This window comes from Berghia stephanieae, chromosome 9 (genome assembly GCF_034508935.2).
Source record: "Berghia stephanieae isolate SIO BIC M18660-M18661 chromosome 9, UCSD_Bste_1.3, whole genome shotgun sequence".
Classification (NCBI taxonomy): domain Eukaryota; kingdom Metazoa; phylum Mollusca; class Gastropoda; order Nudibranchia; family Aeolidiidae; genus Berghia; species Berghia stephanieae.
This window is the reverse complement of record NC_088368.1, coordinates 23761984-23778566: the sequence shown is the minus strand read 5'-3', so window position 1 is coordinate 23778566 and position 16583 is coordinate 23761984. Positions and strand designations below refer to the sequence as shown.

Genomic DNA, 16583 nt, shown 5'->3' with positions numbered 1-16583 from the left:
GCTATACAGGTTCAGACCCCACTATACCTCTGTTTTGTCGACTACAAAAAAGCTTTTGATAGAGTACGCCACGAAGAAATACTAAAACAACTGCACTCCATTGGCGCTGATGAGAAAGACCTCAGACTCATGCAAACATTATACTACACCCAGCAGGCATCTATCAAAATCGGAAACTCTACAGGAAATTCCATTCCTATTAAGAAAGGAGTCCGTCAAGGGTGTGTTGCCTCACCAGATCTGTTTAATCTATACCAAGAAACAATCATGAGGGGCATAAATAATATGGAGGGAATAAAAGTAGGAGGTCACAACATAAATAATATAAGATACGCAGACGATACGGTACTCATTGCAACATCAGAAATCCAACTTCAAAAGATTGTTGACAAAGTGGTAGTAGATAGTGAAGCCAAGGGAATGGAAGTGAATATCACCAAAACAGAATAGCATGGTAATACAGAAAAACCCCGAAAACAACAACACCTGCAATATAACGATTCACGGCGAGCAGCTTACCAACGTAGAAAGTTTTAAATACCTAGGTTCAATAGTGACAACAGATGGAAGATGTAACCGAGACATACGAGCAAGAATAACTCAAGCCAAACAGGCCTTCATGGACCTGGGAAACATTTTGAAAAACAAACAGATGTCGTTCGGGATTAGATTCCGAGTCTTGAAGTGCTACGTGTGGCCAATCTTGTTCTACGGATGCGAAAGCTGAACTACAAATGCAGAAACACAAAAGAACATTGAAGCTTTTGAAATGTGGTGCTTGAGAAGGATGCAGAGAATATCGTATACCGCACACAAAACGAACGAAGAAGTGCTAAAACAAACATACCAACAAAGGAAACTAATGCCCTTAATAGTGGATCGACAACTATCCTTTTTCGGACACATAGTAAGGAAAGATAAGAATGAATACCTGGCAAGTTGTGGAAAAATACCTGGTAAACGCGCCCGGGGGAGACAAAGAAAAACACTCATAGACCAACTGAAGGGCTTCACCAACCTAACAATCCAAGAGCTGTTTGAAAAAGCAAGAGACAGGGAGGAATGGAGAGAGATAATTCATGCAGTATCCGAAGCCTGGACCAGGCATGGAACCTAGAAGAAGAAGAAGATTTTCTTAAACGTGCCTTAGAGGCAAGATAAAAATATGAGAATGTACTGCACTAATGCTCGAAGGTTTCAAGTTTGAGTCCCACTGTTGGCATCATGTTTTATCTTTTATTTTTCTTATTTGTTTGGGGGAGGGGGGGGTGTTGTTTTTTTTTGTTTGTTTTTTGTCGAGGGGGTGGGGGGGATGGGGGTTCTTTTGAGCAGGAAATTAAGCCTCTATTCTATTTTCCGGTGCAGCAAAGTTACTGATGCCATGGTTATCTCAGTCTTGTATCGAGGTAGACCCTTAAAGAAAGTATTCTCCTGACGATTAATAATGGGATTTTTTTTTTTTTTGGGGGGGGGGGGGGGGGTTTAAAGATAACTTTTTTTTGTTATTAAAATGTTTCTCTATAATTAGACAATAAATATTAAGTAATTAGGAGAATGAATCAGTAAAATAATTCATCAAAGAGAAAACAAAATTTACACTGTAATTATTTATTTATTTATAACAGTTCCTCCAAAGCTAATTGGTATTGAAGTTGGCATAACCCCAGGAGAAAGACCTAAAGCCATCATCACTAAAAACATCACCATGACATGTCCCGTGTCACCAGACACAGATCCCCCACCCACCATCTCGTGGTTCAGGGACAACCAGAAATTGACACCATCTCCACGGGTGATCATCAGCAGGGGTGGTGGGACTCTGACAATCTTAGGAGTTGATGTAGGGGATGAGGCCAGGTACAGATGTGTGGCCATCAATGCCGCAGGGCAAGTGGAGCATTACTTTGATTTGGATGTACAGAGTGAGTTGGTAACTTTTTTATTATCACCTCCTTCTCTCCCTCCTTTTCTTCATCTTCTCCATCTTACTCTTTCTCTTCCTTTTTTTCTCCTAATTAATGTAAAGTGACTTTCAATTTTCTCGGAAGATTGACAGAGACGTAAGAAAATATCGTTGAAACTTCATTTGACGTTCTCTTTGAAATGTATTCATTTATTATTCCCCGCCCCTCTCTCCATCCCCCGTTTCCCCCCCCCCCCCCCTCCCCAAATGAAAAAAAAACAATAAACAAATACAAATACACAAAAAGAGAAAAAAAAGCAAACAAAATGCAAGGCAATCTAACAGAGAAGATCCAAAACAAAATCTTGTGTTGCCACTGAATTACCTTGTTTTCATACGCCATACCACTTATAATAATCATTTTTTTAAATATTAATTATTGTGTTATTAAGACCGTCCTTTAAAATTATATCCCTTTATTTTCCAAATGCAGTTCCTCCGACTATAGAAGAATCGGGCCAATCTCCAGCCAATCAGTCAGTGGTGAAGGGGCGTTCCCTTTATATCAGCTGCCCAATCACAGGGAAACCCCCACCACAGGTATCATGGTTCAAAGATGGACAACCCCTCTCAGCTAATCTCGACCCAAATGTCCGATTGCTCGCTGAAGGTAGAAGGTTAGAGATTGCCAGTGCTAAAGTTACGGATAGAGGAAGATATGTTTGCATTGGAGAGAATATTGCCGGAAAAACTACCAAAGATTTCTCAGTATTTGTATATGGTAAGGATTACCTTTTTGAGTAAGGCCAGTCATTTGTTTTAAATCCTAGGGGAAACAAAATCCGAGTATCCTTGTGGAAAAGTGTGCCTTAATAAATATAACTTTCTTTTGTTTTGACAGTGAGTTACAGACAGGACAGCCTTGATACATGACCTCAATCATAGAACTTTTTTTTAATGCATGTTTGATTTACTCACTTTGACAAACGGCATCGCAAATGCGACCCATTGCCTCAACGAAATTCACAAGACGCAAATAAAAGTGAAATTTTAGTCAAAAGTATGACATTGCAGTAGGATTAATATGCTATTAAAAGGAATGCTTGTCATTTTTTAATTGTAAAAAGTTTAAATTCTGTAATTCTACTTATTTTGACTTTACATTCAATATTCAGCATAAATTTCACCCTGACATAATACTGGTTTGATTTTGTTGGTTGCAAATGTAATTTGCACATGAGGCTGATCAAAAACATTTATTTCTCTCGATAATATTAGAGGCTAGTAAATATTGTCTCTGTGGGGTTTACTTTAAAACAGAGAAGCGCCCTCTCCTTTCCTTTCCCAGAAAAGGACATAGACACTTACACTTTTTTTTATTCCAATCAACCAGTACCCCCTTCAGTGGAAGATCCTGGAGTGACAGAGGACAGGGAAGTGGTGGAGGGTAACTCTGTCTTCTTAAGATGTCCTGCATCTGGTGTACCAAGGCCCACGATTACTTGGTTTAATAAGGAGATTCCTGTCAAAGTCAACACTTCTCGGGTAAGTAGTAAATACTAATAATATTAAAATTACTGATTTCAGAGGGTTACCCAAGCGTCATAATGACGTAACACTGGTTACTTGAAGTGTATGAAATTTCAAATGTAGAACAGATTTGAATTAAACAATATAAATTCATTCAGATCCGTTCCTTTGAATAGTAGTTAAAAGTGGAATTGTGAAATTTGAAATTATTTATTAGTGTAGCTATGTGGTCTTGTGGTATTGCACTTCGTATATCTTATCGTTTAAGAGCTAATAGGTTCTAAAAACCTTTAAATGCTCTGTGTAGCTTTTATGCCTAGATAAAATTTATCAATTATATAATTAGTATTCACTGTCAATTAATTGATAATTTAGAGAATATTGCGACATAAGATTTTTTTTTCTTTTCTTAAACGCTCTTCTCTAAAATCACGTGTGAACACAACAGAATTAGACACCTTCAAGCGAAGATTATCAAACCACTTCAACCTAAACACCAAAAATGGCTGCCAAAGCCACCAACTCTCTCGACCCTCAAATACAAATACTACTCAGAATTGAGTCGAATTCGAGTAACATTCAGATTCAGATTCAGAATGATATAAATACAAGCTGTAATTACCAATATCTGCATTCAATTTTTAAAAAGTGATTCATTTATTTTTCCATTTAGTTATTATTGCTGGACAACAACTGGACTCTAGAGATTAGAGGTGCCAATGTCAGTGATGCAGGAAGATACTATTGTCGTGCTGAAAATGTGGCTGGAGAATCAGAAAAGACATTTGATATCAAAATTTTAGGTTTGTTTATATATTTTATTCCAGAATAATAATGATAATTTGTTTTTCAAATATATCCTTATTGTTTGCATATTGATGAGCAATATTTTATTGGACTGTAGGATTAAATCACGTTTGTTAGGTTTTAAACACAAGTTTCAATTTAAGATTTTCATAAGCTTGTCAAGTAAAGATCTTAAATTAAAACCTAACAAACGTGATTGATCTTATTATTACACCTCTTCTCGTCCAAAACCATTTGTAAAACAATGAATTTGTTCAATTTGAGAATCATGAGGGAAAGACAACAGAATTGAATTGAAAATGTCAACTATTAAATAAATGTTACGCAACTAGCCACTCTCTTCCTATTGATGACTCATGATTTCTCATTTATAGATTTCTAATGCATACTAGCATCACAAAGGAAATGATAGACAAAAAAGATATGGGTGTAATAATAAACGTTAAATATATGGAGATAATAATAATGAAAAACTAGCAAATGGTATTATATTGGGGTCATTGAAAAGAAGAAATATAATTTTAGTCAAATTAGGAACTGTTTTTATTGTTTTGTTTTTTTTGTTTCTTTTCTTAATTGACGATAATGAAAATAGTTCTATACAATGCAAAAATAGAAAAAGAAAGAGAGGAATATTTCATTATTCGAACAGTTTAACTTAAAATTCACTGGCATTGGATTCTTACTCACTTAATCCTCATTGATCCATGGGAACCATAAAGCATCAATATAGGACTTCCCATTCTATCTGTCGGTTTCATGGACACTGAATGTGCTATTTCAGGTGAGGCCAGCCTCTTTAAGCTCTTTGTCCATGGAACTCCGCCATGGTTTCTTTGGATCTCCCTCTTTGTCTTTTGTCATCAGCCATCACCGTTGGGATTACCCTAACATAAAACCTTTTTGTAATGATTTGACACATTAAAATGCTTGCCCGGTTGAATTAAAAAATCTAGCAAATCTATATTTTCATACTTTGTTCATTAGGTCTTCATTGGGTTTAATTTATGTATTGTATAGATTCAGGTAAACACTAATTGACTTTTTTAAAGACGGTAAAGATAATATATTTGATTATTTTTTGGGGGGGATTTAATATTTCTATTCATACACTTTTTATATAATAACTTTTTCAAATTGTCTCTAGTGCGTGCTGTGATTAACCGCAAAGAATTAGACCAAGAACCAGAAGTTATTGTCAACACAACAGCTGTCATGAATTGCCCGGTGACAGGAAACCCACCACCAGAAATTATTTGGTAACATTTGAATTCTTTTTAGATTAAGAAATACAAGAAAAAAATATCCCAAAATTTCAGCCCGCATGCTGATTTTTTGGAATGGGTTTTTTTTCTTCTATATTTTTCTTTTTTTCTTTGTCTGGTACTGTTACATAATACAATATTTCAGATTATTATCTTACACCAGTGCCTGCTCCCTAATTTAGCACATGTTGACAAACTCCCACCCTTTGTTATCTGAATATAACTACTGACAATTTTTGGCGCTAAGAGTTCAGCTTTTGCTATGCAATTCGGAGGGAAAAGAATTTATCTCACCATCTAAATGCTTTTGACCTTTAAATATCGTGTGGCTATGTGGTCTTGTGGTATGACACTCACTTTCGGGTAGGAAGGTCCTGGGTTCGAGCCTCTCTCGGCGCATAGTTGAGTCCTTGGAGAATGCTCTTTACTCACATTCTCTCAACGTGCTCAGGTGTAAAATGAGTACCTGGCCATTAACAGCGTTGTCTCTGTCCAAAAAAAAATGTTAATATCGCCTAACATGCGTCATGTCCCGTCCTACATGTTAAATGTTGCTGTTGGCCAGGGACCCCTTGTAAAGCGCTTAGAGCACGTTTAGTGGATATTGCGCTATATAAAAGCTCATTTTCATTTATTTATATTTTTAATTTGAAAAGTGAGATGTAAAAGTAAACTAAACTGAATATGTATTTTTTGTTCTAGGTACCGTAATGGAGTATTACTGGATGCCTCTGTACATCAAAGGTATGAAATCCTTGGCGGAGGGAGACAGCTACGCATTTACCCCACCCAAGTCAAGGACAGAGGACGATATACTTGTACTGCTAGCAACAGGGCTGGTAATGATGAAATCAACTTTGATCTGAATGTACTGGGTAAGCTTTCATACAAGTTTCCCCCTTTGCAAGTCGTAGATCATCTGGTTAATAAGATGCAAAATAGATAACAGTCAGATAACCTTTTGAGAGTTTTATTGTGCTTGAAACACTCTTTGATCACTTGAACATTAGTGAAAGAAATTTTTGACATTAAACAATTTAACAGTCCTATGAACTGTACTTTACTCATTTAATGGATAGTAACAGTTGTTTACTGCTCCCTGAAAGAAGCTGTATTCGTCAATTACAAAGTCTCTTTGTTAAATTGTAATTAAACCAAAGTGAACAAACAGTGCTGGTTGACCAATGGGTCTACAAAAATAATGGACTTGCTGGGTTATTTACATGTCGGTTTACACTCAGATGAATGTAGTAAGCATATTATTTGATCCTATTTTGCGGTTAAGGTTTTTAGTTATCATATATATATATATATATATATATATATATATATATATATATATATATATATATTATATATATATATATATATATATATATATATATATATATTAAAAGAATAAAATTCCATTCAAATTGAACCTCACATTTAGACATTCTTAAACATTGCAAGAAAAGTTATGTCATTATGGATCCGGCGAGCATTAGCAATTTCTTGATGTCCTTTGGATGGGAGACTTCTCTACACCAGGATACTTGCCACTAGTTCTAAAAAACTAACTACCCAATCACTGCTGGTTTGACAGGGGCTCATTGGTCCGAGGTATTGTGAAATATAAGTCCTGTACTTGAAACAACAGAAAGCTTGAAAATCGGCTTCATAGATCTCACAAACTTTGCTTTTAAGAAAAATAAGATAAAGAAACACAAACGAACCAACCTTTGAAGATATGATTGTATTTATTTTATTTTTAATTTACAAATGTTCTTTTACAGTCCCTCCACGAATTGACCGACAGGGCATCAAGCACCAATCCAAAGTGTTACTCAACAGTACTGTAACAATATCATGTGTCGTTACGGGGACTCCCCACCCAATCATATCCTGGCTCAAGGACAGTCAGCCTATTGTATACCAGCTAGGCCATATTGAAACAAGAGGAGACGGTTCAGAGCTAGTCATTACTGGTGCCAAATTAACAGATACTGCACAGTACACTTGTTTGGCTGAGAATGATGCTGGAGAGGACAGTCTGAACTTCAAACTTGAAGTACAAGGTAAAAGCTTCTACTATTAATGCATGTGAGAAATTTGCCAATGCTAAAAACAAAACGATCTAATTTATATCACTCTAATACCCCCCCCCACCCCATTTTTTTTTTTTTTTTGGGATAAATATTTCTGAAATTAGACCAGTCATTTTGAATTTTTTTTTAAAATTCGGTTGTGTTTGTTACATATTTTACTCTTTAATACCCTTTTGCTTGTGACAATGTCAGAATGCAGCTTGTTTGTTTTTTATCAATCTCTCTTGCTAAATAAATTTTCAAATAAGGGCTCAAAATTTTATTTAATTCTCTGTGCTGTTCAAAACATTGTTACACATCAATCAATCAAGTGAGTTTTAAAACCAAAAGACATTGTTTACAACTGATTTTTAATGTGTGTTTGTGGCTTGGTGGTCTTGTGATAGATCCAAGATTCGAATCCAGCTTGAGCAGTGCAAAATTGAGACTTTGAAAAAGACTTAACTTACATTCTCTTCCCATATTCCACTGTGTAATGAGTACCTAACTGTTAAGTTAACTCAATTTAATAAAATAAATTGACACAATCTTAAATATTTGTGATTTTCCCAGTTCGACCTCGTATACCCACTGAAGATATTGTTACCAACCCAAAAGTTGTAGAAAATGACACAGCCGTTCTGGTATGCCCAGCCACTGGTACCCCTCCTCCCTCCATCATGTGGTTTATGAACGGTTTCCCGTTGGAACTGGAAGTATTACGCCACATCACTCTTGATGGGGATGGAACTAGACTGATTATATCCCCTGTTAAGGCAGTTGATGCAGGAACTTACGTCTGCATTGCTGCTAATGAGGCTGGAGAAACAGAGCAAAAATACGAATTGGAGGTGTGGGGTGAGTGACAATAGTTTAGATGCCAAAAAAGCAAATATTTTGAGCTAAAATCCTTCTTCAGCAAACATAAAGAGAATGTAAATAATTGTTCTTAAAAAGTAAAGCATTATTTTTTATTACAAAAGTTAATGTTATCTACTTTTCAATGTTAACATTTATTTTGTAAATTAAAGAAAATTTTCTCGAAAATAAAACATATTTTATCCCTAATGACCTATTGTAGGCATAATATTTGTTTTTGTTATTTGTTTTAGTTTGAAATGCTCAAAAGTTATATGTGTGTTATGATTCTTTTATTATTTATCATATAATTGCAAGCAACAGTCTCATCCCACTCCTGTATTTTATCTAGTACCCCCAGTGATTGATCATTCGTCTGGGAATCCCCAACCAAGAGTCATCAAAGGACACACTGCCACCATAGATTGTCCTGTGTCTGGTGTTCCCCTTCCCAAAATAACCTGGCTTAAAGCTGGGATACCTGTCAGGTTTGATGCAAGGTAAAAAATATCACAATATTTGAAGTGATCATTAAGATGTAAATAAATATGACTGTAGTAAAGGTTAAAAAGCTAGATGATGGTGTAGAATTTACATAACTTGTGTAGGGTATAAGAGGTTATGGATTCAAATCCCGTCAAGTTGTTGTAATTTTTATCTAAAGACTACAATTTTGAAGGATATGCACAATTCAAAGCTATACATTTTGAACAGGTTTTGGAACAAGTGCTTTCTTGCTTACCTCACTCAACCCTAACACCGACTACATCCGTAATATACACGGGGTTACTTTGACCCCATGCCTATTTATTACATTTTTCTGAGAAAAATTATAGGCGTAGTATCAAAACGAATGTTTTTAATTTTTACATGTTAATGATAGTTGAATAAAACTATCTATGTACATGCTCATTTTTAAAACATTTTTTTCCAATTTTGAAAAGTACCAAAAATCTCTAGAATTGAGCGAGTTGAGCATTTTGTGTTGAAAATGGTTTAAATCAAACACTTTTCAGAGTCCAAGTCTTAAATGGAGGTCGCCAGCTTGAGATTAAGGAGACAAATGAGCAAGACGCAGCTCTTTACACTTGTGAGGTGTCCAACGAGGCAGGAGACAACAAAGCTGACTATAACCTTGTTGTTCTGGGTATGTCTCTCACTTTCATGTGTGCAGTTTTAGTTTTGGTCCTATCACCAGTAGACAAGTCTACTGCAGCCCTCTCATGAGTCGTGTAGTCCTCCTAGTCCTTGACAAGATGGTAACCCATCACTCTATTTGATTCTATTATTGTACTATTTCTCATTACAATAGAGGTTTTTTTTAAAAATGCAATCTTTGATAACGATAGGGAATAAACGAGCTTGCCTCAATCTGACTTTGATGTTGTTTAGCTACTTGTAAAAGATTATTATGATTTAGAGTGTTTGTAAGTATTACAACGTTGTATTAATGTTTAAAAAGTTAATTTAAAGATCAGTTTCATGGAGTTTTTTTTTTTTTCGAGTGGAAAATAACTTTCTTTTTATTTATGAATTGGTATAAACACAATGGCCCGGAATGCAGAGGTTCCAATTATATGTAATTTATATATGAAGGGTTTGTTTTTTTTCTTTTTTGTTTGTTTTGTTGTTTTGTTGTTTTTGTTGTTGTTTTTTTCTTTTGTTTTTTGTTTTTGTTTTTCAAATTTGACTACCAAAGTAAAATCATTACATTTACATTTTTCAAACATAGCTTTCTCATTGTACAATTATGAAACAAAAACGCCATTTAGATCATATTTCAAATTGACTTTTTTCTCTCAAGTCCCACCTTCTATCGATGAATCCAATGTGGTCTACAACAGAAAAGTAAACACCGGTAGAGATGTTATGTTGGAATGTCCTGTGGCCGGAATTCCACCTCCTTCTATTGAATGGTTCATCAAAGGGGAGCCTGTGGCTTCAAACGATGAAAGGTAATAGTTATCTAACCATTCGCTCAAATAGCTTGTATGCGATGCACAGGAGGGAAAATCGGGCGATAGCTTTTCTTGGATTTTGGATCTTTCCCCGGTTTCAGTAGGGCGACTACTCTTGCTTTCCTCCATGCACTTGGCAGCCTGTTTGTCCTTGCGCATACATTGAAGAGGTCCAATAGCCAGGATAGGGTTCTCGGGCCAAAGTGTTGAATCATCTCAGTTGTGATTCCATCCAGTTCTCTGGTCGCGTAGTGTAGCAATCAGTCTCCTTCAGAGAAGGATTACAGGAGCACGACGTGAACGTTTGCTACTTGCTCCCGCCACAGCATTGGCCCTCAGCTACTCAACTGCGGAGTACTGCTCAGCTGTATGGGCCCGATCATGCCATGCCTCCAAGCTAGACCCCGAGCTCAACAACGCCTGCCGGATCATAACGGGCCAGCTGAGAGCAACACCATTACCACTGGTCTACCGTGCAGCAGGAATAGCCCCACCACACATCCGGAGGGAAGCTCATGCCCAAATACAAAAATACAAACAGGAAATGGACCAGAGACACCCCCTTCATGACCACAATTGCCCCAAAAGCAGGCTCAAATCAAGAAAAAGCTTCCTCACAGTAGAGAGCCTTCACCCAGACCACTCAGCATTCTTCCGCCTGGACAAATGGGTAGAATGGGACAAGACAGCAAACGATGCCCTCCAGCCCCCAACAGAAAAGCTCCCAGCAGGCACAGACCTCAAGAGAAAAGAATGGGTGGCGCTGAACAGAGCTAGAGCAAAGGTGGGAAACACCGCCACCAACCTCTTTAAATGGAAAATCTCACCGGGCACTGAATGCCCATGCGGTCACCCCAGACAGACCATGGACCACATCCTGTCCGAATGCTCGCTGGGACCTCACTGCACCAATGCTGACCTGAGGGAATGCAACCAGACTGCCCGGGACTGGCTGACTCACTGGCGCGACAAGATATGATGATGATGAGTTATCTAACTCTACATAGTCAAAAAGTATTGAAAATATGTTATCTGATATTGTCTTGTCAATATCAGATGGATGGCTTGCATGGGTCAAATATAAAATGCCAGGGTCTATCATATGATGCCTCTGTGGGTCTTACTTTCTCTTGAAGAATCAATATCTCCCAGGGTTGCCACTTTTTGACTTAGCAGGAAATCTTGGCATTTCCAGAATATATGATATAAATAACAATGTGAAATTGAATGTAAGCTTCAATTTAATATACGAAAACAGATAAAATGGACGTTTCGGGTTTCCCCTTTATCAACAAAACAGGATGAATCAAACACTACAGACGAATAAGATAATGAATAACATCTTAACAACGCCACTACCACATTATCTCATTCGTCTGTAGTGTTTCATTCATCCTGTTTTGTTGATAAAGGGGAAATCCGAAACGTCCATCTGTTTTCGTATATTAAATTGAAGATTTTATTCAATTTCACATTGTTATTTATTTCTTCGAGCTTCGAGCAACAACATTTACATTACGCAGAATATAGGAAAGTAATACAACTATTAGAATTTGTTAAATCGTGGTTGTCCCTTTTGGGACACATGGCTGCAACTATGCTCATCCAGAGCACTCGATTCTGGGCCATCTTCATCAGGTGAGACCATGACAGAGTCCTCCCTCTCTCAAACCTCTGTCCACCAACCTTCTCCAAGTCTCTTTTGGTCTCCTGGCCTTCCTTCTGCTTTGAGTGTTCCAATTTAAACCCATGTCTGATTTCACTTGCTGGCTCCTTTCTGAGGATGTGGACACTCCAATGCCATTTCCTCTTTGACTTCTCTTTTCTTGTTAAGCACTGGTTTTCCTCCACAAAGAATTTGTCAATCCATTTGTTCTTCAATATAAAATAAATATTTGTTCGAGCTGATGAATTTTTCACATTCAAATAAAAATTGTGACACGTCACATTGATGTTCACGCGTGTTTATGATAACTGGGTGACATCCCTGCTCATCACTATCCACATATAAAGTCTTGGACAAATGCAATATATACAAACAACACACGTCGTTTACATTGTTGTTCCTCCCGTTTTATACCAATTCGAGGAGTTGAAACATTAAATTAGCATCCGAGTGGTTACAAAACTGTAATATAATATAATATGTAGATGATTGCTGTGAAATAAACATAATGAGAAATTAGTAGCTAATTTCTAACTTTATAAATCATCTTGCTACGTTAACTCTTTACATTATATAGTATAGCTACAGAAGTAAATATTGGACTAAAAAAATACAAAATACAATAACAGCCAAAACATTAGCCAACAAATAACCAATTAATATGTTCAAGGGTATTTATGAGTGTTTAATTTTATCCTACCTTTATTTCTCTCATAATGATGATAATTATCTAAGTCTACTTCACTCCAGACTGCGAGACAACAACCGTATTCTGCAAGTCAAAAACATCCAACTGGCAAACAGTGGATTCTACACATGTGTTGCCTCTAATGAGGCTGGACAGCTAGAGAGGAATTTTAATGTCGCTGTCCTAAGTAAGTTTATCATCGTCATTTGTTTTAAATAATCATCTTCAGATATCTTAAAGGCCAAAAGCATGTCATATGCTCTTATATTAATTTTCAGTTGAATATCTTACTTACCTATTGGAAGAAAATTGAAGTAGTGAAAACAAACATCAATGTTATGATGATGGTAATGATGATGAACTCTCTTCAAAAGACGTTTGATGCTATTTGAAAAACTACTAACATTTTGTGATGAATTCTAAAATAGTCTTAAATAAAATTCAAGGTACTATTGCATGTTGGCAAAGTAATTTGGTTTGTGGAACATTGTTTTAGATGATAATGGAGACTTTTTTTAAAATTTTGATATTATATGTTTACAGTTTAAAGGTTTTGTGTCTCATTTAATCTCATCTCTGAAAAATCAGAAAATGAAGATGTTGCCTCTTGCATAGGATGGAAAATGTCATTGAGAAAATACTGGTATATAAGTTAAGGAAAAACATATAAGTTAAGGAAACACTTTTAAAGAGTCTTGAAGATTGTTGATAGCTAATTTGTATATTACGCTTGTATTCCAGTCCCACCATCCATTGACCGTGATGGCTTACAAACAGTACTAGATGTTGTGCAGAATAAGTCTGTGGTCATTCACTGTCCTGCCACAGGAGAACCAGAACCTGACATTGTCTGGACCAAGAATGGGGTACGTTTGTAACTATTGGAGACCCTGTTTTGAGGCCCATTGAGCAGTATACTCACTTAAAATTTTACGTGGATACCATCTGGGAATTGACAAGTGACATTATCTCATTATGCTGTGCAAAAGGACTAATTTTTTTTAAACTATAGTGTGCTGTGGTTGAAAAAGAATAGCTATGTCATACTTTAGATCATGTGGCAAAACTTTTTATTGTTCAAATTGTGGAACTAGAAATAAGATTAGTTGCAAGTTTTACAATAAATAAGTATATATTATCTCTTCCATAAAAAATCTATGAATAGTAGAGCTTTTAATATTTCATAGAGCATGGTTCTTATATTATCCAGGAGTGTTACGAGTTGGAAAGCAAATTATAAATTGGTTTTCAATGATGATAGTTATTTAGCAATGATTTTTTTGCCAAATATTTTTCCTCTCCAGTATCGTCTTGAACTTCCATATAAATCTTACCGCTTGCTGGATGACTCGCAGACACTAGAAATTAACAATGCTCAACTTACCCATGCAGCCAATTACACATGTACAGCTTCCAACGACGCTGGCTGGGATGAGGTCAAATTCCAACTGGATGTTTTTGGTAAGTTTAACAGGATTTGGAAGTTGATTTATTATTAAATAAATTGATTATTTTATAATTTCCCATATTGTCCAATTAATTAAATCCGTTTTAAGCTGTATTACTTTTCATTGCCTCTAAATTGTTGTCTGATGTTGTTATAAAATACTTGTAATAATTATGTTGTGCGTTATTGAACATGTCTCTGTAGAGGTTTGTTTTATTCGTTTTTATGCAATATTTTTATTTTGTTTAATTTGTTTGTCTTACTTTAAAAATCAACTCTCCGTAATATATAATCTTTATTGAAATTTAAAAAAATGAAAATCCTGAAATTAATTGAAACTATCAGTGCGGCTATGTGGTCTAGTGGTATGACATTCGCTTTCGGATCGGAATCTCCTGGGTTCGAGCCTCGCTCGGAGCATAGTTGAGTCCTTGAAAAAGGCTCTTTACTCACATTCTCTCACCGTACCCAGGTGCAAAATGAGTACCTGGCCATTAACAGCGTTGTCTCTGTCCGAAAAAAATCGTAATATCGCCTAACTGGCGTTATGTTATGTCCTACATGTTTATTGTTGCTTTTGGCTTGGGTTTTCTCGTAAAGTGATTTTAGCACATTCGGTGGATATTTTGCATACAGAAGTTCATGTACAGTTTACATTATGATTAAAAAAATACATAAAGTTCAAGCAATTTAAACTTCCATTCCCAACATAACATTATTAATTTCTACCTTCAGTACCACCTATAATTGGAAATCCAACACCTGACAAGCTACACGTTGTCATGGAACAAGCTATCTCTATGAGGTGTACTGTCAGCGGAACACCTGAACCATCCATCCTGTGGTTGAAAGATGGAGCCGTCATTTTGGAAGTGGACAATGAGTCGAAGGCTAGTTATAGATTTACAATAATATGACTCAAAATGAATGATTCCATCAAGGAAAGAAAGGATTGTTTCTTAAAGTTTAAAAAAAAGTATACATCCCAGTTCTGATCCTTCCGAATTTTGGCTCAATGTTCTCAACAAATTCATGTCGACATAATACCCAATTGATCCCAATATTGTTTGAATTACATTGGCTACATGCGACAGAGAGAATGGATTTTTCAAATGCAGTAATGAAGAATATAAGTTTAAATCACAGTGTCCCTATCTATCTTAAAGATTGTCTTAAACTGTGTTTTTTTTCTAAAATTTACAACCCACTTTTTACTCAAACAAACTAATGGAACCAAATTTTATTTTACTTATAAAATTTCCAGTGGAAAATCATTTTTTAGATTTCACCCCTCGCATCTAGAATTCACTTCCCATGGGAATTAACGAAGCACCAACGATTGAGAATTTAAATCAAAGTCAAAATATCTTATTTTTATTTCAACAGATATTTAATGGTTTTAAAATACTGAAGATGATTGTAAACATTGGACAGAGTAATAGTTATTGTTTGACAACCTAGATGCCTAGATGTATTTTTTTAAACTTCATTTGGTATTAATAAGTTAGAATCACTGTGAGGTCATTTTATTATCTAACAGGTCCAAATCCTAGACAAAGGCCAAATCCTTCAAATTACCAACAGCCAAGCAGAAGATCAGGCACGCTATGCATGCCATGCTGAGAATCAAGCAGGTTTTGCTGAGAAATATTTTGATCTTGAGGTCTGGGGTAAGAATGTTTTCCATTTATTAATGAACATGAAATAGCAAATATTCCTGCAGTCTATTGATAATGTGTGTCTGCTGTTTTAATGGTAGGGTCTCAGACTCACAAAACGGCGTATGATAGATCTGATCTGTTGATAAGATTCCTAGACAAAGATTCATTTTTATCATCCTCATGTCAAGAGATAAATTTTCATATTTAGATAACACCATACCACCACACTAATAAGCTAATAGCCCATATTGGTTTTCATTCTTGGTAAAGTTGTTCTCCTTATCTTCCTACGTTTTTGTTGTCTTTTTCTTTTTTGGATAATATTTACAAAAGAAAAGGGCTAGTCTCTATATCTAGTTATCAGTCTATAATTTTGTTTTCTTTGTCTACACATTCTAGAACCTGCGAGAATAAATGGATCAGGCCGTCGTGTAGAAATCCCAGTGATTTTGGACAAACAGGCAATTTTGGAATGTCCAGCTGAAGGCTCACCCACCCCAGAGATCATATGGATGAGGAAGAATTCTCCTATTCCATCATATGGAATGCCTAACATCAGAATTCAGGTAGATTTCATACCATGGACCTAGATGTTCATACAACTAATAAAATAATAAAAAATGATGTTAATTTGGTCATCTACCATTTAATGTCCATAACCATGTAAGTGGCAGTATATTGGGAATAATTTTAGAATATGTTTATTTCAAATATCCTCTTAAAAATGATAAAAA

The 16583-nt window shown here is 35.8% G+C and overlaps 1 protein-coding gene across 2 annotated transcripts in view; it reads left to right on the top strand.

Moving 5' to 3' along the window:
• The window catches only part of LOC144979899 (hemicentin-1-like), a 166146-nt gene that overhangs the window by 104850 nt on the left and 44713 nt on the right, over positions 1-16583 (top strand). For both annotated transcript variants that reach the window (XM_078927161.1, XM_078927160.1), the window contains exons 24-40: positions 1626-1922; positions 2397-2684; positions 3297-3448; positions 4107-4236; positions 5388-5499; positions 6208-6380; positions 7281-7562; positions 8145-8429; positions 8782-8929; positions 9446-9576; positions 10234-10384; positions 12804-12928; positions 13483-13607; positions 14046-14202; positions 14924-15078; positions 15729-15858; positions 16249-16415. In XM_078927161.1, coding sequence (XP_078783287.1) covers positions 1626-1922; positions 2397-2684; positions 3297-3448; positions 4107-4236; positions 5388-5499; positions 6208-6380; positions 7281-7562; positions 8145-8429; positions 8782-8929; positions 9446-9576; positions 10234-10384; positions 12804-12928; positions 13483-13607; positions 14046-14202; positions 14924-15078; positions 15729-15858; positions 16249-16415 — 3008 coding nt within the window. The remainder of the gene's footprint in view (positions 1-1625; positions 1923-2396; positions 2685-3296; positions 3449-4106; positions 4237-5387; positions 5500-6207; positions 6381-7280; positions 7563-8144; positions 8430-8781; positions 8930-9445; positions 9577-10233; positions 10385-12803; positions 12929-13482; positions 13608-14045; positions 14203-14923; positions 15079-15728; positions 15859-16248; positions 16416-16583) is intronic.